Here is a 26,495-nt window from a genome sequence, read left to right as displayed (position 1 = left end):
AGTAAATGAAGATGTTGTGAAGACATTTTCGAATAAAAAAGACTAATAATCAGATAATAATAATTTGGGAATAAAAATAGCCAATGAGAAAAGTTGTAGCATCGAGCGTAAACTCTGACCTCATAAATGGCTGACACTCGAACATGGTTCTGTTGTTTTCTGGCGTTTTTCTGTGGTACTGTTCTTACAAGCACTGCAAGAGGTAATTTTTTTTAAGAAAACAGATATAATTTCGATTCGGACATTACTGTATTATTCCATTCCCAAATGTATTGAATAAATTCGGCAAAAAATAGTGTTACCTTTAAGTTACATGGCCCATAGTTGCGTACTCAATTTCACCATCGATTGCCCTGCTGATAATATTGTATTTTTATCGCCAGTGAATCTTGTATATTGTAAGTCTAACTTCGTAATATGTGTTCACTTTTTATCTTTTTTTTCAAGTAGTGACAACCTTATACTAAAATATGTTTGGAAATTTAGGGCAGTAACAAATTATCATTTCTGATCTGATTAGACTTAAAATAGTTACTCGAATATTTACTTTTGAGATATAATTTTTGGTGTGTATGGGTCCGTTACGCATTTAGTAATTGAGACTTTCCAGATAGAGTAAAAACGGATAGTTTCGCGATTTTGACACTGGAAAATGCCTGGGCTAAATCATTTGCTAAGGGACAGTTGCTGAGGTATGTGCACTTTAACATCATGCAACACATGAACCTAAAAGTGTTTGGCAATCAAACAAAAAATTACTTTGCGCCAAAGTATGTTCAAGGTATTCTCTTTTTCATAGCATAAACACAGTTTTCACCCTTGCTTCTTATGACACCTTCAAAGTGAGTAATTTCAGTTCCCCTCAAATGTAAACAATGGTTACGTCCCATACTTTGTGCTACAATTCGAAATTTATGCTTCACATGTTTATTTTCTTTCAATTACATTTTGATGGTCGTCATTGCCGTTTTTTCTGATAACGTTTTGGTTCTGATTTACATAGTTATCACCGAGGAAATTTGTTTACAACCATTAACATGGCGAAAACATAATTAGCATAACAATTTTTTTTTACCTTTGTCGCCATTTTTATTTATCATAGACTTTTCCCACACCACTGATAACTAAAATGTAACTACAAATAAAATGTTGCGTTATTGTTGCCATGTTTATTTATCTTTGCCTATTCCCTTACCAGAGTGAATTACATCATGAATATTTAATTTTTTGTTCCCCTGGAGTCTGTAATAAAACTGAATTCATGTCCTTCATTGGAACTCCTAAAGGTTACTGAGTTTCTTGTCGCAATTGCTGTTGTTATCGCCAAGGTAAATAGTCTAAAAAGTTTGACTCCTCGGGCGCTTCTTTTTCACTTGGATTCGATTTAAGTAGGAAGTAGTTTGTTTGGATTGGTCAAGTTCGTTGCCTAGAAACATAGCAACGTGGTTTTTTTGGTAAATATAGAACATGTTCGGTTCAATAAGGGATTTTGATATGCCAAAAGAGCAAGTTTAAGAATTCCATACTGGAATGTCTCATGTATAAATAGTCTTCAACTCTCCAATATGTGACAATGGCACTAGCCTAAATTTACTTTCTGTTCAGCACGTCTTTGATAGTACCAATAATGTTCATGTCGCACACATAAAGACACACTCTCGAACTTGACATTATTCAATCTCGGACCACTAAGCAAATAGATGGAAATAGCAGTAACATCACACATGAAGACTGATGATTTGAATACTGGCCGGGATTCTCAATTTCTATGTGTAAAATCATATCCCTGGTGTGGACGGTAATGGCTGACAGATTGTTTTGATTCTGCAGCATTCCTTTTTTTTTCTTGGTCACATTTTGTATATACCAGTCAGACACTGATTCAGTATTAAGTAAGTAAACGGTCATTATACAGCATTAATGAACAAAATTCACATTACAATCTTATGTTTCCGAATAATCACATATTTCTGCTGGAGAACACAGTAAACAAGTACTGGAAACTGTCAAGTACACAGTGTAGTCAAATCAGTAAGGAAAAGATACTATGGACCCTATGGTATACAGAATAGAATAGAATAGAATATTGCTTTATTACAACGTTAGAGAAAATTTGCCTATTCTTTTTTGGTTTCTACACATGTAGAAGGTAATAAAGTTAAAAACAATACAAAAAGTGTGACAAACAAACAAGAAAAAGTAAACTACTGTGTTAATATTATTATACATGAAATGTAACTATAAAATCAATGTCAGTGAATAAGTTGACAATCCCTAATATTCCTAAACCACCAGTTGTGAGTTTTAAATCTCATTTATCAAGATTTTCGTATGAAGTTACATGTTATCATTATAGCATGGAAAAATAATTTCTTTTGTCCAGGTTATATAATAAATTCTCTAATTAATATTTCATGGGTATTTTTGTATATATTAAAATATGTACACCATTAAAATGATAAAAACCTCAAATACAAGCATAGTACACCTGCAAAGTAAACAAAATTATCGAGAGTGATTTCGGATTTGTTAAAAATTTACAAACATGCTGTGACATTATATCTAATTGGTGGTGGGAATTGCCAAGTCAGTTTATAAAATTATGAACAATTATTTTCATAAATAACACTGACTGTGATATGCCCATCGTTGTGGCTGATGGAATTTTTTGACACAATGGGAGTCTTTGCAGTTAGTATGTGTATGTGTGTGTGTGGGTGTGTGTGTGTGTGTGTGTGTGTGTGTGTGTGTGTGTGTGACCGTCTGTTCCACTGATATCTCAAGACCCATACATCGGTTTTTGATGAAACTTGGTGCATGGATGCTCTGGACCTATGCACAGATTTTATTAGGTTTTAGTAGAAAGCATGCATATTAATTACCTAATTTGTATGATAATTAGCTCATTTTTAGCTGTTCACCACTGTTCCACTGATATTTAAAGAACCACTTATTGAATTTTGATGAAACTTGGTACATAGATGCTCTGAACTTATGCGCAGATTTGATTAGTTTTTAGTAAAAATCTGTGCATACTAATTACCTAATTTGCATGGTAATTATCTAATTTTTAACTGTTCCATGACAAGCATGACTGTTCCATTGATATCTAAAGAACCCCTCATTGGATTTTGATGAAACTTGGTTCATAGATGCTCTTAACTAATGCCAGGTTTTGATTAGTTTTGGGTGAAAATCTGTGCATATTACTTACCTAATTTACATGATGATTAGTAAATGTTCAGCTTAAACTACTAATCATCATATTTCAATGAAACTTGGTACTTAGATTTTATAGGATACTGTACAGACTTGCTAGTTTTTAGGGTAATATCAGTACATATTAATTACCTGATTTGCATAATAAATTAATTTCCAGCTTTTGATATTTCAAGTACCGGTAGTTAGCATTACATTTCAGTGATTTTCGGACTTTCACGTATATCTCAAGTACTAATCATCACCTTTAAATGAATCTAAACTATGCAGAGAGCCAATTAGTTGTTGGTATATATTTATGCATATTAATCACCTAATTTGCATAATTAATCAATTTTCATCTTTTACACTAATCATCACATTTCAATGAAACTGTGTACACAGATGCTATAGGTCAATGTACAAATATGATCAGTTTTGGGTTAAAATCTGTTCATATTAAAAAAAAAAAATTCTTAATTAGCATAATAATTATTTTGTTTCTCATCACATTTCAATGAAACTTGGTACATAGATGGTCTGTTACATTTCACAGACCTTATTAGTTTTACATTCAAATCTGTTAATTTTAATTTTGTGATTTGCGTAATTAGTTTTCAGCTTTTCCATCAATATCTCAAGTACAAGTAATTTTGAATTAATTTTTACTGTGTTTCTAATACTCTCAGCCCACGGGAGTTCTTTCTAAGCTTTTTATTAGCTCCGCTGTCGACTTTGTCGAGCGGAGCTTATCATGAGTGATTGTCCGTCGTCCGTGTCAATGTTTTACTTTTTCGACTTCTTCTTGAAAACTACAAGCCTGAATGCTTTGATACTTGGTGTATATGTACCTTGGGTAGACCTCTCTCATGATCATATCTTCAATTCTCTAATTTTGGTGAATATTTTTGTAATTTTTGATAAAAAGTGATATTTTTGACTTCTTGTTAAAAACTGCAAGTCCAATTGCTTTGATATTACATATATAGTAAAACATGTGGATCTCTCTCAGATTTGTTCATTTTGTAATGATATCTTCAATTCTCTAATTTTGGTGAATATTTTTGTCATTTTTGGTAAAAAGTGATATTTTCGACTTCTTGTTAAAAACCACAAGTCCAATTGCTTTGATATTACATATATAGGTACTACATGTGAACCACTCTCAAATTTGTTCATTTCATGGTGATATCTTTAATTTTCTAATTTTGGTGAATATTTTTGTAATTTTTGGTAAAAAGTGATATTTTCGACTTCTTGTTAAAAACCACAAGTCCAATTGCTTTGATATTACATATATAGGTACTACATGTGAATTACTCTCAAATTTGTTCATTTCATGATGATATCTTTAATTTTCTAATTTTGGTGAATATTTTTGTCATTTTTGGTAAAAAGTGATATTTTCTTCTTGTTAAAAACCACAATCATTTATGGTGAAAAATGATATTTTTGAATATTGTTCATTTCCTAATGATATCTTCTGTTCTTTAATTGAAACGTGCATTGCTAACAGTGGAGCTATCTCGGCCGAGAGGCTGCTTGTTGTAATTTCTTTCAGGTTTAATTTGTTGTGTTGAAACACATTAGTAATATATATATGGTTGAAGTAAGAAACTAGGGGGCAATATCAGAGCATGGTTTTTATTTAGGAACTTTTGCCAGAGCAACTGCACCAATCATAAGGACCAATTAACAGTTCTAACGATGGTATTCCCAGATTATCACCAATTGTTAATGGCACAATAAACATTAATTCTCAACTCTGATGAAAGGACCAATTACTGCTACAAAGCCCTACTCACTGCGAAAACTACTCACTATGAAAGCCCCTCATTGCCAAGCTACTAGTGTCAATAAATAAATCTATCAGCGTGCAATCGATAGTGAAATTGACATATAAACAAAATATCAACCAGGGATACGTTGCAACGTGTTTTAACAATCTAATTTTTTGACATTAAATATTGCTATAAGGACTTGTGCTTTCAAAGATCCGATTAGAGAGATCACAACTTTGACACTGTACCACCCCAAGTTATAATTAAAATCTTTTAGTGGGTTGTTTTAAATTTAATAGTGCAACAAGCAAAAAGTCATGTCTACTATTGAATGGCTTATAATATAAATATGCCATGCTTGTATGTATTGAATTTCATGTTTTGTTGGAATCATAGCTGGTACGTTGTGTTATGATCTGGGATTGTAACCACTGGCTATGATCACGGGAGAAGTGCAAGTTTTGCAACACGTAGAGCATGAATTGAAAGGATACAATTTTTCAATGTTTTTGGAACATCGCCAATTAAAAAGTTATATTCATTTAATAATTAATGTTGACACTATTATTAACATTGTTTATACACAACAACAAAAGAATACATTATTCCAAACATCTAGGGCTGAAATGTCTGCTATTTCGTTGCCGAAATGTCCAAGGCTGAAACGTAATAATTATCTCCATTGAGCTTGTGACAATGCTGAGACATTTCTGGTCATTCATTCATTAATCCATTCATCGACTGCAGTGCAATGCCCATATTTATTAATATTCATATTGAAATCAACACATGTCACACACAAAACTTACCACAAACAACACTATTACTATGAAAGCATCACACCTTGACTTTCTTACGATACTCGTCCACCATTCTAACCAGTAAAAAGAGTGTTCAAAAATTCATGTTTAATAAAATATTTGGCATACAAATTTTATACAATAGTGAATGAAGGCTTTGGTATATATCATTTACCCCCCCCCCCCCCCCCAATTTGAATTAATCTTCATGGCATTCCAACAACACACACAAAAATTATATTTTATTGACTTTTTTTTAATTCTTCTTACTAACTTGTTATATTTTGTTTGTATTGATTAATATTTCTATTGCTATATACTGAAATAAATGTGTATTTCCAAAGATGCAATAAACAATTATTATAAACAAAACAACAATAACAACAACAAAATATATCAAAAGATAAAGAAGTTATTAGAATATATGTTGAATGTTTTATAATTCTAATAGATTTGTTTGTATTCTATATGTATCTTAACAGATACAGAATGTAAAAAGCAGTATTTTGGTGACTCCTCATTTGTGTGTGTGTGCTCAGCTGACCAGTGTGACTATGTAGCAGCAAATAAGCTCCGCATTGGTGATTACAGTGTGTATACTAGTACTATGACGGGTGATAGACTGACAAGGAGAGTTTACAACATTGATATCAAACCAAACATTTCAAGTAAGTGAATATTTAGGGTATATAGTCAATGTATTTGATGTTATCATGGTCGTATTATAGAGAAAAACCATCTCTGTTCACATGTGACCTGACGTAAACCATTCTGTAGTTAAGTATTGTCTATAATACTAGTACTTTGATAACATTTGGTGATTTTATGATGATTAATTTTAGTGAATATTTTCATCATTTGTTATTTTGATTTAATCTTGTATACAAGCTGGTACAGTGTACTGCATGTGGGTGGTTCATTGGGGCAATTTATTAATTATTAATATTTAGCAATCAATATCGCACAGATTTAGAATTCTCTAATTTATTTGCACTCAAGTATTTTGTCTCAAGTATTTTGCACTCAGGGAATTCATCCTTGACTTTAAGATTTGACTTTTTAGTCCCCGGTCAGGCGCAGCCTGAAAAAGGGGACTCATAATTCAGGTTATGTCAAATGTCCATTTTCCGTTTTCCATATTCCTTTTTTCCGTCTCCAACATTTTCTCAGAAATTCTACAGCAGATATCAGTGAAACTTGGCAGGTTGATGAACAAGTCTCCTCCGAGTATGCACGTAATTTTTTTTCGAGATCTGAAAATCCCAAGTGGGTCTTTTTCACGATTTTCATCAAAAATTACCTCTCCCGGAAACATTGACAGAATGTCTGCGCATGCTCAGAATAAATTAATTACTGTAAAATACTTTATTTTAGCTTGCAACATTTTTTTTCTACTTTCGCTGAAGGAATGTTTCAGTTAAAATAAAATCCAGCGAATATACCTTTTTTCCTATATTTTACAGTCAACTTGTCAAAAATCAATGAAAATAAATTCAATACAAAACACCCAGAAAAAGTCTTTTTCAGCGAATGATAATTCCAGCTGAAATAAAATATTTTACAGTAGATTAGATCTGTGAGTAATGCTGCTGTTATTATGGCAGGCACGTGAATTCTCCATTGCGTGCAATTTATTATAGTACTGTTTATACATGTATTCTGTTCGGCTCAGTGGTCTCATTCACTAGTTACTAGAAGAACTAGTAACCTTATTTGATTTCAAGAACTTTAAGAAGGCGGCATAAGAGACGTGTTTGCAAAGGTAAGTTTTCCAGTTTATTGAGGTACCATTGGTGTACATTCCATGATGTACGGACGTGAATATTATGATGATTGCCAGCTTTATATTCTTGTGAAAAACCCAAAAAAAGCCAACAATTGTCTCTAATCTACGAAACTAGTTTGTGAATTGTATACCCTGTCAAATTATTGTACACGATAGATTAATTCACGAGAACATAGTTTTCAAGTACCGGTAAATTGTTTTCCGGTCTTTTGCTTGTGTAGCGATTTCCGAAATAAACTCGGGGGGGGGGGGGGATTTTCCTTTGTCGATCAATTTATTCATTATATAATAGCAGGTTGCCTATGATTATATTCGTATTTTTTATGTTGTGAGCATTGAACTGTTAGTTGCAATGAAGATTTTGCCGATCTTGTGCGATTCAACATGGTGGATGTACAGTGACAACACGTGTATGGACGGTCGGTCGAGCAGTCTGCAATGGACCACAGTCCCTGTGAACAGACCATGACATTTTTTAATATCTTGGATATTTCATTCACTCCTGACGCCTAAAAGAGTCTAATTTATATATTACCGTAGTCATTGACACCTATTCAAGAGTATCATGTTCCTTGTGAATAGTGTGAATGGGTAAGCTTCGTTTCGACAATGGGCTGTTATTTCTGTGAACAATGTTAAATTATTCTTTGAATGCTCAGTTTATTTTTTGAAAACAACTAATTTTTCGATTTAAAAAAAATCATGCCGTTTTCCCCGTCAAAATCAAAGCATAAAGATCTTGCTAAACATCGGTGAATCCCATGTTGCGTTCACCACGAGGTCACTGAGCCGTCATTAACATATTTAAATGACCACATGTACTGAAATAACATGGCGGATATCGCATCGCATCGCATTTACATTCGACCGAAATCATTCGTTTACGATGAAACTAAGTTGAATATTACTTCCAATTCATAAAAATTCAACGAATTAATTTTTTGTCTGTATTATAATCATTACTGAATAATAATAAACAATTGCAATATTTTGAAAACAAGTAAGTTATTCACTTGCGAAACACAGAATGACCAGATTGTGCTACCGTGATCATTTGCTACCGGTACTAACCACTAAGCAATGTATTCGTGTTTGTATTTATTCGAAACTTCTTTTAGAACATACTTTACTTTTCGTAAACTTTACTGAATTTTTGGGGGGATTCAATTCCAACATTTTGCGATGCCTATTTTAGAACCAAATTAAGGCCTTTCATTCTTCTCCGAGTGTGACACCTAAACGAGAGGTTTTGTGGTGTATAAACTGGCACTAAATGAAAAAGCCGTTGAACCTTATTCAAATTTATAAGTACGTGTTATTATGTATTTAATTATGAAAACTGACTAAATTAAATGTGATCTTATTTTTAATTTGAACAGAATTATGATTTATATCGGTAATGCCGTTTTCATCCAATATTAATTGTGCAATTGTTAAAATGCCTACCTACACATTTATTGTTTTTGTTTTTGTTGCCCTGAAATAGACATTTGTAAAAAAAAAAAATTTAAAAATCATGCTTGATTAAGATTCAAAAAAAAAAAGATGTAGCCATGTAGCCCCTTCCTGTTATCTGTTTCCAACTTCTTCCAAAGTAAAACTGGCAAAGCCATGTAATTGCCATACAATCACCAACTGTGGGAAAACTTGTATGTTATTGAAAATCTTTATTTTGTTGTCTGTGAATTAATATAACATTTGAAATGGCATAATGGTGCAAAATATTCTCAAGCAATTGGTTTTCTGGTGGCACTACACTGTGCATTTATGCACAGTCAGTATCCCCATGCGCGATCTCAGCTTACTAAGTGATGATGGTGGTTGAAATGGAAAACTGAATACAAAAATCCAGTAACATCTCAAATGCATTTCCGTCTGCTGTGAATGCATGTTTCGTTACATCAAATAAATAACCCAATTTTATTGAATGTATCCAAAAACATGGTACCAATGATCTGAAATTTCAGGAGTGCTCGCTGAAGGTTTATCAATCTTGCTTATTGTCTTGTTCTTTTCCAATCCTGCATTTCAGTTACTAGAATTTATACTAAAAAAAATAGTTTCTGTTTTTCTTCTAATAATTTGGCCACTCTCAAAAACAAATATTTTTCCATGGTCAAAATGCAAGAAGAATACAAAACTACTGTGATTGCATAGCGATACCTGTAGGGCCATTGTCAATTAGTTCGCCTGATCAACACAGCGTTATACATGGGGCTGATATTGAATCACGGAGAGTAAAATCTTGTGATACTAATCTCTAGAACCACTCAGATTAGTACATATATGTCTTATGAATCCACATGTGTATATCTTTAACAATACTCATTTTAAACTTTTTTTTTTTTTTTTTTTTTACAGTGGTGCTGTGAACTGCTTCAATTTCGCAAAAAGACTTCAAACAATTATTGTTACTTCTCCATTGAAGGTTATGAGCAGACCAACCTTTACTGGCTTCCTTAATTATTACATGTACTTGCACTGAAAACATAGCTTTTACAATTGTTTAAATTAACAGATGTTGTTCCATGTACAATGAATACATTTTAAATAATAAACCTTACTGTATTAATAACAAATTGTATTTGACAACATGAGAATGATTCTGATGCCCAGTGGTGATGTTGAAACAAACCCAGGTCCTGGTAATATACTAAGACCTGAATAACAAAGAAGTCATGTACATCAAGGTTCACTCAGATTTATGAATGCAGTTTCTTGAGCAAGTATACATGTATGACAAATAGTTTTGTTGTTGCACTTGTGTACTCTGAGATTCTGAACATGGGTCAGTGGAAGTTTTTACTTGTCAGTACAAAACTAGATTATGGGAAATCACTTGATGATGAGTTGTACCCACAAAGAGTACATATTCATTCACCTGTTTGCAGATGTTCCTTGTACTACTTTATAATCAAATAACAGGGACTGTGACATTTCCTGTCTTGTTATGTTTTGTTTTATGTCATCCCCCTTACCATATTTGCTTTTTCGTATGATCAAAATAATACGCAGGTACGCAGTTACCTAGCATACAGTTTTGGGTTTATGTGCATTTAGAGGTGCTCCATAAGTAATACAGAAAATTTGATTTGATACCTTGCTTTAGCTTCTGAAAAACATTAGTTAGTCAGCGGCAGTGTGATGAAAATAAAAAGATTCACCATTACCGGTAAATTTCTTGGATGTGCATAAATGCAATTAATATCTGATTGGATTGTAAACAGACCAATCAGATTATTGCCAGATATCATACTCGTGTTTAATTTTGTTCATTTTGTTTTTCCAGATACTGATATAACATTTACCATCAATTCAACACACACATATCAACAGATATTAGGATTTGGTGGAGCCTTCACTGATGCTGCTGGTATTAATATTCTAAATTTGACTAAAGATGTTCAAGACAGATTATTGGAATCCTACTACTCACCAAATGGTATGTATTTATTGATAGGTGTTGTTTGTTTTGTACATTTGTATGTTAATTTGGTTTTTCAATATTTTTGTGTTTCGTGACAGTGTCGGACATTGAATGTCACTGTTGTGAGTGTTGCCCCAGAAACAATATTCCATGTTTGGTCAAACACAAGAACCTATGAACCTTAACAAATGTTCGCTGAAAGCTGCATCCATTGAGTCTGCAGGTAGGGGTTGATTCTTTTTGGTGTTCAACGTACTCCAGGTAGGATATTTGAACAGTAGGATACAGTAAGGTAAAAATAGTGTAAAATAAAATCTAAGTAATGTAACTAAAAATAACTACAAATTTAAAAGTTTACAAATTTAACTACAAAAAAATCAAAAAGTAATAAAAATACAGTAAATAAATCAAAATAAAGGTTTACTCTACCCAGGGGTTTACACAGGCGGTGCTTTGTACATGGTATTTTTTAGATATAATGAAGTAGAAAGAGTAGTCTCAGATCATTACAGAAGGATTGTTTGATTTTTTCTTCAGGGATTGAATATACATTAGGTCGTATACCAATGGCAAGTTGTGATTTCTCAACTCATCCTTATTCATATGATGATGTAGTGGGGGACTTCTCTTTGGAAAATTTTGCATTAACTAAAGAAGATTTGTCATTTAAAGTAAGTAACCAACCAAACCAACCCTCCAGTCATATCTTTTTCTTCTTTACAACTGTAATTTTCAAATTTGATAATTGACAATTTCATATCAGAGAGTGTTGATGAAAAACCGAAACATCAAATATAAGTTTTATATATAGTTTTACTACTGATACATTTGGTCTTCAATGATTGTCTATATTTTTAATTACTTGCCATGATGAGGAACACGTAGTGTGAGCATTGTAGGTGGTGGTACCTGGATCACATAAGGTTACATGGTTTAATTGTTTCTGTATAGCATTTTGTGGGTTAGTATACAGTATTTCAGTCACTTTCAATGTCATCTGCAGATTCCAATTATTCAGAGAGCTCTCAACATGAGTCAAAGATCAATATCCTTATTTGGAAGCCCTTGGTCAGCACCATATTGGATGAAGACCAATCAGAATGAGACAGGAAAAGGAGGTCTTATTGGTCAAGCTGGAGATAAATACCATAAAGCCTGGGCAATGTACTTTGCTAGGTTTGTGAGTTACAGTGATGTCAGCTATCAAAATCTTTAACTGTATTAACAATATTTTTTAAGTAATGGACAATTGAAAGTGAAGGTGACTGCATGTCATGTAACTGGTGAAATAAGCATTATACTTAATTGCCCAGTAAAAATTGTTATTCACACAATGGAAAACTGGATTCATTATTAAATTGGCATATGAGCTGCTCACTTTAATACTGACTTTGAGACACACTCACCAGTGTATGAGCTGCTTACTTTAATACTGACTTTGAGACACAGTGTATGATCTGCTTACTTACTCACTTTATGACACACACTCACCAGTGTATGATCTGCTCACTTACTCACTTTATGACACACACTCACCAGTGTATGATCTGTTCACTTACTCAATTTGTGACACACACTCACCAGTGTATGATCTGTTCACTTACTCACTTTATGACACACACTCCACCAGTGTATGATCTGTTCACTTACTTAATTTATGACACACACTCACCAGTGTATGATCTGTTCACTCACTCACTTTATGACACACACTTACCAGTATATGATCTGTTCACTTACTCACTTTATGACACACTCACTAGTGTATGATCTGTTCACTCACTCACTTTATGACACACACTCACCAGTGTATGATCTGTTTACTTACTCACTTTATGACACACACTCACTAGTGTATGATCTGTTCACTCACTCACTTTATGACACACACTCACCAGTGTATGATCTGTTCACTTACTTAATTTATGACACACACTCACCAGTGTATGATCTGTTCACTCACTCACTTTATGACACACACTTACCAGTATATGATCTGTTCACTTACTTACTTTATGACACACTCACTAGTGTATGATCTGTTCACTCACTCACTTTATGACACACACTCACCAGTGTATGATCTGTTCACTTACTCACTTTATGACACACACTCACCAGTGTATGATCTGTTCACTTACTCAATTTATGACACACACTCACCAGTGTATGATCTGTTCACTCACTCACTTTATGACACACACTCACCAGTGTATGATCTGTTTACTTACTCACTTTATGACACACACTCACCAGTGTATGATCTGTTCACTTACTCACTTTATGACACACACTCACCAGTGTATGATCTGTTCACTTACTCAATTTATGACACACACTCACCAGTGTATGATCTGTTCACTCACTCACTTTATGACACACACTCACCAGTGTATGATCTGTTTACTTACTCACTTTATGACACACACTCACTAGTGTATGATCTGTTCACTCACTCACTTTATGACACACTCACTAGTGTATGATCTGTTCACTTACTCACTTTATGACACACACTCACCAGTATATGATCTGCTTACTTACTCACTTTATGACACACACTCACTAGTGTATGATCTGTTCACTCACTCACTTTATGACACACACTCACCAGTGTATGATCTGTTCACTTACTCAATTTATGACACACACTCACCAGTGTATGATCTGTTCACTTACTCACTTTATGACACACACTCACCAGTGTATGATCTGTTCACTTACTCACTTTATGACACACACTCACCAGTGTATGATCTGTTCACTTACTAAATTTATGACACACACTCACCAGTGTATGATCTGTTCACTTACTCACTTTATGACACACACTCACCAGTGTATGATCTGTTCACATACTCACTTTATGACACACACTCACCAGTGTATGATCTGTTCACTTACTCACTTTATGACACACACTCACCAGTGTATGATCTGTTCACTTACTCACTTTATGACACACACTCACCAGTGTATGATCTGTTTACTTACTCACTTTATGACACACACTCACCAGTGTATGATCTGTTTACTTACTCACTTTATGACACACACTCACTAGTGTATGATCTGTTCACTCACTCACTTTATGACACACACTCACCAGTGTATGATCTGTTCACTTACTCAATTTATGACACACACTCACCAGTGTATGATCTGTTCACTTACTCACTTTATGACACACACTCACCAGTGTATGATCTGTTCACTCACTCACTTTATGACACACACTTACCAGTGTATGATCTGTTCACTCACTCACTTTATGACACACACTCACCAGTGTATGATCTGTTCACTCACTCACTTTATGACACACACTCACCAGTGTATGATCTGTTCACTTACTCACTTTATGACACACACTCACCAGTGTATGATCTGTTCACTTACTCACTTTATGACACACACTCACCAGTGTATGATCTGTTTACTTACTCACTTTATGACACACACTCACTAGTGTATGATCTGTTCACTCACTCACTTTATGACACACACTCACCAGTGTATGATCTGTTCACTTACTCACTTTATGACACACACTCACCAGTGTATGATCTGTTCACTCACTCACTTTATGACACACACTTACCAGTATATGATCTGTTCACTTACTCAATTTATGACACACACTCACCAGTGTATGATCTGTTCACTTACTCAATTCATGACACACACTCACCAGTGTATGATCTGCTCACTTACTCGCTTTATGACACAAACTCACCAGTGTATGATCTGTTCACTTACTCGCTTTATGACACACACTCACCAGTGTATGATCTGTTCACTTACTCAATTTATGACACACACTCACCAGTGTATGATCTGTTCACTCACTCACTTTATGACACACACTTACCAGTATATGATCTGTTCACTTACTCAATTTATGACACACACTCACCAGTGTATGATCTGTTCACTTACTCACTTTATGACACACACTCACCAGTGTATGATCTGTTCACTCACTCACTTTATGACACACTCACTAGTGTATGATCTGTTCACTTACTCACTTTATGACACACACTCACCATTGTATGATCTGTTTACTTACTCACTTTATGACACACACTCACCAGTGTATGATCTGTTCACTTACTAAATTTATGACACACACTCACCAGTGTATGATCTGTTCACTTACTCACTTTATGACACACACTCACCAGTGTATGATCTGTTCACTTACTCACTTTATGACACACACTCACCAGTGTATGATCTGTTCACTCACTCACTTTATGACACACACTCACCAGTGTATGATCTGTTCACTTACTCAATTTATGACACACACTCACCAGTGTATGATCTGTTTACATACTCACTTTATGACACACACTCACCAGTGTATGATCTGTTCACTTACTCAATTTATGACACACACTCACCAGTGTATGATCTGTTCACTTACTCAATTTATGACGCACACTCACCAGTGTATGATCTGCTCACTTACTCGCTTTATGACACACACTCACCAGTGTATGATCTGTTCACTTACTCACTTTATGACACACACTCACCAGTGTATGATCTGTTCACTTACTCAATTTATGACACACTCTCACCAGTGTATGATCTGTTCACTTACTCAATTTATGACACACACTCACCAGTGTATGATCTGTTCACTTACTCACTTTATGACACACACTCACCAGTGTATGATCTGTTTACTTACTCACTTTATGACACACACTCACCAGTGTGTGATCTGTTCACTTACTTAATTTATGACACACACTCACCAGTGTATGATCTGTTCACTCACTCACTTTATGACACACACTTACCAGTATATGATCTGTTCACTTACTCAATTTATGACACACACTCACTAGTGTATGATCTGTTCACTTACTTAATTTATGACACACACTCACCAGTGTATGATCTGTTCACTCACTCACTTTATGACACACACTTACCAGTATATGATCTGTTCACTTACTCAATTTATGACACACACTCACTAGTGTATGATCTGCTCACTTACTCAATTTATGACACACACTCACCAGTGTATGATCTGTTCACTTACTCACTTTATGACACACACTCACTAGTGTATGATCTGCTCACTTACTCAATTTATGACACACACTCACCAGTGTATGATCTGTTCACTTACTCAATTTATGACACACACTCACCAGTGTATGATCTGTTCACTTACTCACTTTATGACACACACTCACCAGTGTATGATCTGTTCACTCACTCACTTTATGACACACACTCACCAGTGTATGATCTGTTTACATACTCACTTTATGACACACACTCACCAGTGTATGATCTGTTCACTTACTCAATTTATGACACACACTCACCAGTGTATGATCTGTTCACTTACTCAATTTATGACACACACTCACCAGTGTATGATCTGCTCACTTACTCACTTTATGACACACACTCACCAGTGTATGATCTGTTCACTCACTCACTTTATGACACACACTTACCAGTATATGATCTGTTCACTTACTCACTTTATGACACACTCACTCGTGTATGATCTGTTCACTTACTCACTTTATGACACACACCAGTGTATGATCTGCTCACTTACTCACTTTATGACACACACTCACCAGTGTATGATCTGTTCACTCACTCACTTTATGACACACTCACCAGTGTATGATCTGTTCACTTACTCACTTTATGACACACTCACCAGTGTATGATCTGTTCACTTACTCAATTTATGACACACACTCACCAGTGTATGATCTGCTCACTTACTCACTTTATGACACACACTCACCAGTGTATGATCTGTTCACTTACTCACTTTATGACACACACTCACCAGTGTATGATCTGTTCACTTACTCACTTTATGACACACACTCACCAGTGTATGATCTGCTTACTTACTCACTTTATGACACACACTTACCAGTATATGATCTGTTCACTTACTCACTTTATGACACACTCACTAGTGTATGATCTGTTCACTTACTCACTTTATGACACACACTCACCAGTGTATGATCTGCTTACTTACTCACTTTATGACACACACTCACCAGTGTATGATCTGTTCACTTACTCACTTTATGACACACACTCACCAGTGTATGATCTGTTCACTTACTCAATTTATGACACACACTCACCAGTGTATGATCTGCTTACTTACTCACTTTATGACACACTCACCAGTGTATGATCTGTTCACTTACTCACTTTATGACACACTCACCAGTGTATGATCTGCTTACTGACTCACTTTATGACACACACTCACCAGTGTATGATCTGTTCACTTACTCACTTTATGACACACACTCACCAGTGTATGATCTGTTCACTCACTCACTTTATGACACACACTTACCAGTATAATATGATCTGTTCACTTACTGCCTACTTACTCTATTAGAATTTCATCTCCAATAAAAGTACATACATGTATACTAGTAAATATATGTGAGAAGATATATTAAATATTTTTTTTTTCAGATTTGTTGAAGAATATTCCAAGAATGGAATTCAGTTATGGGGTTTGACAGCTCAAAATGAACCCACAGATGGTGCTATTGAAGGATTTTCATTTCAAGCAATGTATTTCAATGAAACATCCCAAAGAGACTTTATCAAGCTTGACTTAGGTCCAACCTTAAAAGCTAGGGGACACAAGGATGTGAAATTAATGATACTGGATGATAACAGAATCATGTTGCCAAGATGGGCTGAAACGGTATAGTTACATCTGTCATATGACTATGGTGCATATTATTCACAATTGTGAATTTAATGTGAAATATCACTAACTCATGCTATATGGTAAATATTCATGTTAAACATTGTCATTTTATGACTACAATTACCTAGCTACTACCGTTTTCTATTTATTTTATTGCATATGAAAATGTCCAACTGGATAGGTAAAATGACACTAGTTTGTAATTATTTAAACTAAAATGATGTCATTTCATAACTGTTACCTTTATTATAATTTGCATATTACATCAGACAGTTTTGAATTGTGTCTTACTGTGTTAAATTAGTTAAATTCATTAAATGTATTTGCATTACTAGTCCTTACCAAGGAATGTTTCCAGTCTATAATTTTTTATTATGAAGTTTTGAACTCAAGATGTCTTCTCAGCTTTGCTTTTGAAAATTTTGAAAATAAGGCTTGCTACGCTTCAAGAGTTACAAAAATATTTCTTTGCAAAATTGTGCAATACCGGTACTGGATATTTCTAAGAGCGAAAATGTATTATGTACATTTCATTTTGTTTCAGGTGTTGCAAGACCCAGACGCTGCACAGTATGTCTCTGGTATTGCTGTTCATTGGTATTTGAATTCCTTCATACCAGCAAACATTCTATCAATCACACATGATAAATGTCCTGATTATTTTATACTGTCTACTGAAGCCTGTGCAGGGTCATTCCCTCTAACCAAGCCTGTCATGCTTGGAAACTGGGAACGAGGTGAATCATACAGTCATGATGTTATAACAGTATGTATTTATTTCACATCAATTTTGCAACTTTTTTCAAGTGAATTGTTGGGAATATATGCACATTTTCTAATTTTCTATCGCTAGAATTAAGAATATACAGAAATGTGATCAGATGTTGTACAAATACTAGTCTGTCTTTGAAAAACCATTCATAAAGGGAAGCCATATTAAGTACTAAGCTGATGCAAATTAAGAATAAGATTACCATTGGAGACATTCTTTTTTTGAACAAAATGAAATCTACCGATACATTTTTGACTCCCGTGTGCACAAAAAGTGAGTCTTTGCAGTTAGTGTGTCTGTGTGTGTGTGTGTGTGTGTGTGTGTGTGTGTGTGTCCGTCTGTTCCACTGATATCTCAAGAACCATACATCAGTTTTTGATGAAACTTGGTGCATAGATGCTCTGGGCCAATGCGCAGATTTGATTAGGTTTTGGTAAAAATCCATGCATATTAATTACCTAATTTGCATGATAATTAGCTGATTTTTAGCTGTTCCACTGATAACTAAAGAACTACTCATTGGATTTTGATGAAACTTGGCACACAGATGCTCCAAACTAATGCGCAGATTTGATTAGTTTTGGGTAAAAATCTGTGCAATATTAATTTCCTAATTTGCATAATGATTAATCAATTTTCGGCTTTTCCACTGATATCTCAAGTACTAATCATCACATTTCAATAAAACTTGGTATATAGATGTCATAGGACACTGCACACACCTGATAGTTTTTAGGGTAATATCAGTATATATTAATTACCTAATTTGCATAATTAATTAATTTTCAGCTTTTGATATTTCAAGTAGTAATCATCACATTTCAATGACACTTGGTACATAGATGTCATAGAACAGTGCACAGACCTGATAGTTTTTAGGGTAATATGAGTACATATTAATTACCTAATTTGCATAATTAATTAATTTTCAGCTTTTGATATATCAAGTAGTAATCATCATATTTCAATGAGACTTGCTACATAGATCTTCTAGGATTATGCAGACACCTGATTAGTTTTAATTGGATATTAATTACCTAATTTGCATAATGTTCCACTGATATATAAAGAACCACAAATTGGATTTTAATGAAACTTTTAAAGAGAACTATGCAGAAACCCAATTAGTTTTTGGTAAATATTTATGCTTATTAATCACCTAATTAACATAATTAATTAACACTGATATCTCAATTACTGATCATCACATTTGAATAAAATTTGGTACATAAATGCTCTAGAACAATAGACAGGCCTGATTAATTTTGGGTTAAAATTTGTTCATATTAATTCTCTAATTAGCATAATAATTCATAATTTTTTTGTTCTGTTCTGTTCATATTAGTTACATGATTTACATAATTAGTTTTCAGCTTTTCCATCAATATCTCATGTACTAGTAATTTTGAATTAATTTTTAATGTGTCTTCAATACTCTCAGCACACGGGAGTTCTTTCTAAGCTTTCTTTGATTTTTTTATTTAAATTTGTTTGTAACTCGATTCAGTTTAACATTTCTTCAACTTTGTTGCTGATACTGTTGTCTAATATTGTATGTGTACATTGCACTGACTGTAGTTTGCAATTTTTCATTGCGTTTACGTTCTAGTGTCCTTTATAGAATTGATAATTTAAAGGTTATCTAGTAACAATTTCTACTAGGTTTGATTGACACATCAACTGCTGGAGCTTTTTTACACAATAGATATAAATAATTTGTGAATATTTGTGAAGGTTTTCAGCATTTGATGTGTTAGCATGCTTGGAATTTTTGTGAATTTAAAATCCTAAGTTTTTAGGAGCACTTTCTGACTTTTCCAACTCTATCAAAGAGGTTCATTATTTTTAAAAAAATGCCTGTTCTATTTGTACATGTATTTGAACTTGACACAATAATACTTTGCAATCTGGTCAAAGAGTTCATTCAATATGCCAGGCTCAATGATATTTTGTTGATTTGATTGACTCTGGCTCAAGCATTGGCTTTATAGTCAGTGGATTGAGCTTCAGTCATGAAGGTATACATCCAGTTTTACAATAATCTTTACTCCTGACAAATCTAAGGTGTTGACAAATTTGAGATCACCTGCTTATTTTCGATGAAAATTGTTATATTGCAATGAATGGCAGCCATTTTGTCAGTGTTAGAATGCTTTCACCATTGCTTACTATAGTAGAGCTATTAATGCCATATCTCAAGCTTTCAAAAGTGATACATCAACTACTGCTACCTGTTTTCATGGATATGCCTTGTGAATGATTTGTAACGGCATCAACAGGTTGTGTGTCAACATTGTGTTCTATGGAATTATTCAGAAAATAACATTTATTTTAAATAATATTTGGCAAATTAGAACTCAACGTTTACTTTTAAACTTTAAAATGTATGATATCTATCTATATATTTATTACATTCAGGTATTAGCAAGTGAGGTACTATTCAGTTGTCCAAACGTCAATTTTACTCGCCCTGCCATTATAACATAACTAATTATAAAAATCATTGAAAATTGTTACATAATTTTTGACCAACTTTCCCTATAGATATGTATGAGTGCTGGTTTCTAACTTTAACATGGTCAATGGTGATGATTCTTGTTAATTCAGACTTGAATGAACACTGAAGCATGTCAATATTTTGTTGATGTTTCTCTATGAATTATAATCATCTTTGTGATTTCTCTAGGATTTACAGAATTGGGTCACTGGTTGGGTAGATTGGAACATCGCTTTAAATATGCAAGGTGGTCCAAATTGGGTAGAAAATTTTGTTGACAGTCCTGTAATAGTTGATGCTGAAAATGATGTCTTCTACAAACAACCAATGTATTATCATTTAGGTCATTTCAGGTCAGTGACCCAGAATTCTTTATTATTTCATGCAGACACATGATTTGTGTGTTAAAAATATTACACTGAACAAATGAACAGTATTTTTGATATCAAAATAAATATATGCAATCCAGACAATGATATCATTTGTCATTTTCTATTTATTGCAGTAAATTCGTAGAACCTGGCTCTATGAGGGTGGATGTTAAAAGTGATAAGACAAATGACTTATTAATTGTAGCATTTATCACCAATAAGAAGAGAATAACAGTTGTCATTCTGAACAGGTCAGATATTTCTGCAGCTCACTTGATGACGATTGGATAATATTATCAGAAATCAAAACAAAACAAAACTTATTTGAAAAAGAATTTCTGTTGACATTTAAGGGAAAACATGCCCAATAAACGACTGTGTTGGGAAATATTTCAATTCACAAATTAAGTGAACAGTATAGGGCATAATGGATGAATAACATACATTAGGAGAACATGATGGCTGAATTGCAAACAGTAAGTGAACATTAGAATATGGCGAAACCAGCAATCATCGGGTAAACATTAAAAGAACATGTTGGATTAATAGCATACAGTGAGTGAACATTGGGAAACATGATGGATAAATAGCATACATTGAGTGAACATTAGGAAACATGATGGATAAATAGCATACATTGAGTGAACATTAGGAAACATGATGGATAAATAGCATACATTGAGTGAACATTAGGAAACATGATTGATGAATAGCATACATTGAGTGAACATTAGGAAACATGATGGATAAATAGCATACGTTGAGTAAACATTAGGAAACATAATGGATAAATAGCATACGTTGAGTAAACATTAGGAAACATAATGGATGGATAGCATACATTGAGTGAACATTAGGAAACATAATGGGTGGATAGCATACGTTGAGTGAACATTAGGAAACATAATGGGTGGATAGCATACGTTGAGTGAACATTATGAAACATGATGGATGGATAGCATACATTGAGTGAACATTCGGAAACATGATGGATGGATAGCATACGTTGAGTGAACATTAGGAAACATGATGGATAAATAGCATACATTGAGTGAACATTAGGAAACATGATGGATAAATAGCATACGTTGAGTGAACATTAGGAAACATGATGGATAAATAGCATACATTGAGTGAACATTAGGAAACATGTTGGATGGATAGCATACATTGAGTGACCATTAGGAAACATGATGGATGGATAGCATACATTGAGTGAACATTAGGAAACATGATGGATGGATAGTATACATTGAGTGAAAATTAGGAAACATGATGGATAAATAGCATACATTGAGTGAACATTAGGAAACATGATGGATAAATAGCATACGTTGAGTAAACATTAGGAAACATAATGGATGGATAGCATACGTTGAGTGAACATTAGGAAACATAATGGGTGGATAGCATACGTTGAGTGAACATTAGGAAACATAATGGGTGGATAGCATACGTTGAGTGAACATTAGGAAACATGATGGATGGATAGCATACATTGAGTGAACATTCGGAAACATGATGGATGGATAGCATATGTTGAGTGAACATTAGGAAACATGATGGATAAATAGCATACATTGAGTGAACATTAGGAAACATGATGGATAAATAGCATACGTTGAGTGAACATTAGGAAACATGATGGATAAATAGCATACATTGAGTGAACATTAGGAAACATGATGGATAAATAGCATACATTGAGTGAACATTAGGAAACATGATTGATGAATAGCATACATTGAGTGAACATTAGGAAACATGATGGATAAATAGCATACGTTGAGTAAACATTAGGAAACATAATGGATAAATAGCATACGTTGAGTAAACATTAGGAAACATAATGGATGGATAGCATACATTGAGTGAACATTAGGAAACATAATGGGTGGATAGCATACGTTGAGTGAACATTAGGAAACATGATGGATGGATAGCATACATTGAGTGAACATTCGGAAACATGATGGATGGATAGCATACGTTGAGTGAACATTAGGAAACATGATGGATAAATAGCATACATTGAGTGAACATTAGGAAACATGATGGATAAATAGCATACGTTGAGTGAACATTAGGAAACATGATGGATAAATAGCATACATTGAGTGAACATTAGGAAACATGTTGGATGGATAGCATACATTGAGTGACCATTAGGAAACATGATGGATGGATAGCATACATTGAGTGAACATTAGGAAACATGATGGATGGATAGTATACATTGAGTGAAAATTAGGAAACATGATGGATAAATAGCATAGTACATTGAGTGAACATTAGGAAACATGTTGGATGGATAGCATACATTGAGTGAACATTAGGAAACATGATGGATTGATAGCATACATTGAGTGAACATTAGGAAACATAATGGATGGATAGCATACGTTGAGTGAACATTAGTAAACATGATGGATGGATAGCATACATTGAGTGAACATTAGGAAGCATAATTGATGGATACCATACATTGAGTGAACATTAGGAAACAATGGATGGATAGCATACATTGAGTGAACATTAGGAAACATGATGGATGGATAGCATACATTGAGAGAACATTATGAACATGATGGATGGATAGCATACCTTGAAAAAAACATTGGGAAACATGATTGATGGATAGCCAACATTGAGTGAACATTAGGAAACATGGTGGATGAATAGCATACATTGAGTGAACATTAGGAAACATGATTGATGGATAGCATACATTGAGAAAACATTATGAAACTTGATGGATGGATAGCATACCTTGGGAAAACATTGGGAAACATGATTGATGGATAGCATACATTGAGTGAGCATTAGGAAACATTATGGATAACTTGAGTATTTGTATTTAGCACATAGAGAACTTGATCGAATATTCATATTTAGTACATTTATTTTTGTTGTGATTAACCAAATTTTCCTATTTCTCTGTAGTGAAAATAAAGCTGTCAAGATTCATTTATATGACATAAAATCTGGTTACATCAATGCTGAGGTTCCAGCCAGATCCATTCAGACATATACTTGGATGACAAAGTAAACAAAGATCAGTGTACTGTCCTATTGAACATTTTGTATAATGTTATGCATTCAGCTGTATGCAATCAGATTTGGTATTCATCTCGGAAAAATTACATTTTATTATTGATTGGTGCCATAATGCCATAATGTCATGGCAACACTTGGTGCACATATTTTATTTGTTGATTTAGTATCAAACGGACATACTTTTTTATTGGCTACAGGTCTCGATCAAGATCAAATCTTTGAAAAAAAAATACTTGACCTTGGTTTTCAAAGCTGTTTCTTTGTATTTATGCAGATTGTAAACTGCTACAGAATTCATGTGAAGATTGTGAACTCAACTTATCCAAAGTTGTAAGTTCTGGAGTTGACAAGTTCTCCCTCAACTATTAATAAAATTGGCAAAGAGTCAGGTTCACACCCAAAACTTTGATTGGGTCATCAATTAAATGTAACATTACTGGATAGGTTTTGTATCAATTAAATGAATTATTTTGTGTTTAATATGTAAATTAAAGGCATACATTCTGGTGATCAGCTAAGCGTCCCTGATTTGTCATGGTATAAGTTGGTAATGGAATGTCTGTCGTGTGTTGAGAATATATCAGATCTAGCTACTACTTAAAGGGCGGCGTCCTGTTCGATATGGAACTCATAGCGACGTTTACAACGAGTGTAAAATACATTGTTTATTTACATGCGCGACGACCAACGTGCTTTAAGCTAGCCTTAATAATGGCAATCACACAAAGTAATATTGGTTTATAATTGCAAAGTCAATTAACCTTTTCCTTAAAAACAGATTTATAATCTCCATATGATTACTGAGGGACATGGATTCAGAGTTTATATCGTTTGTGGTCATGTATGCATGCACACATCTATTACACTAATTGTAAACCGACCACACTTGTATTTATATGGAGTGTAAATACTATAGATAACTGTACATAACGTTGTAAACCGCCATTGTCTGGGATGTATGCAGCTACATAACTAAACAACATTTGCCACATCGTTATTGTAAATTAGACCTTGCACCTTATTTAAGACCATGCAGCTTTAATCAAACTGCAATTTCTGAAGTTGACAAGGAGATAGTAAGAGTTCTTTTTTTTAACTAGTTCAAACTCCCACCAACCACAGCAGGTAGACCCTCAAACGAATTAGCTATTGCATATTCTGATTGAGGTTCTGGGAAAATACAGACATTAGAAGGATCATTTCAATGTCAAGTGGCATGCAATGAATAATTCAAGAGCAAATCACAAACATACATCATTTGTATTTATGTAATGGTATGTGGTGAAGGCCATGTTTAGCACTGAACAGTTGCGTGGTTGAGTGATACTGCCAGAGACAAAAACCATACCATAGCATCAAGTGTAATTGTATTGTGTTTTCGGATGTCACTACAATTAGTTTATACATAAGTTTATAAGTACTGTTTGCACATCTTAGCAATCTACTTACACTGATAGCATTGAGTGTAGTGTACATTTTCAAAATATTTGTGTATTATGACCAAGGTTTCTTACTCTTCCAATGGGTATCTTATGAAATGTAACCATTTTAAAATACCAATAAGTTCCAGGTGTCAGTACTTAAATTTCAATTTTATTTATATGATTGCTAACAATTTTTATAATTGTCGTCCTTTGTTACAAAGTAAATTGTGTTTCAATGTTCCATGTTAGCATTTGAAAAGTTTGTTTTCAGAGTTGAACCCCAACTAACATTAGAAAAGTTTTGCTTATTCCATGGTGCACAACTCTATTGCAAGAAAGAACAGAGATATTTATATTTGTACTGGTTACTTTACATATAATACTGTAAAGAGAGCACCTGTTCCCTTAAAACTCTACATGGTTGCAATTTTGTTCATTTTAATTACCAGTAATTTGTGCTGTGCTTTTTCATGTTTGATGTCGTTGGTGCCTGTAAATGTCTTTTATGCCTGGTGGTCATAATAAATACGCACCATTATATTGTATTTATACCTATTTTCAATAAAGTCAGTCAAAGCATGTCCAAGAAAATCACTTAACATGACCGCCAGTTAGCCATTTTTAATCAACCCACAAAACA

General features: G+C 33.9%; 1 protein-coding gene across 1 annotated transcript; it reads left to right on the top strand.

Moving 5' to 3' along the window:
- Window positions 1-118: 118 nt before the first annotated feature.
- LOC100376918 (lysosomal acid glucosylceramidase-like) lies at window positions 119-24,944 on the top strand. Its single transcript, XM_085506788.1, has 10 exons — window positions 119-202; window positions 6,262-6,447; window positions 10,855-11,007; window positions 11,530-11,663; window positions 11,996-12,168; window positions 17,491-17,728; window positions 18,279-18,500; window positions 21,193-21,356; window positions 21,509-21,625; window positions 24,318-24,944. Exons 1-10 carry the CDS (start codon window positions 127-129, stop codon window positions 24,421-24,423), a joined length of 1,569 nt encoding a protein of 522 aa, XP_085362914.1. The 5' UTR covers window positions 119-126; the 3' UTR covers window positions 24,424-24,944.
- Window positions 24,945-26,495: the final 1,551 nt, after the last annotated feature.

Source organism: Saccoglossus kowalevskii, chromosome 13 (assembly GCF_978046115.1).
Source record: "Saccoglossus kowalevskii chromosome 13, keSacKowa6.1, whole genome shotgun sequence".
NCBI classification, from domain to species: domain Eukaryota; kingdom Metazoa; phylum Hemichordata; class Enteropneusta; family Harrimaniidae; genus Saccoglossus; species Saccoglossus kowalevskii.
This window is presented reverse-complemented; position numbering and strand designations above follow the sequence as displayed.

Coding starts and splice junctions, on each gene's coding strand:
- LOC100376918 (XM_085506788.1), top strand. CDS start 127: ATGGCTGACACTCGAACATGGTTCTGTTGTTTTCTGGCGTTTTTCTGT. Junction 203..6,261: donor TCTTACAAGCACTGCAAGAG/GTAATTTTTTTT, acceptor GTATCTTAACAG/ATACAGAATGTAAAAAGCAG. Junction 11,664..11,995: donor AAGAAGATTTGTCATTTAAA/GTAAGTAACCAA, acceptor TGTCATCTGCAG/ATTCCAATTATTCAGAGAGC.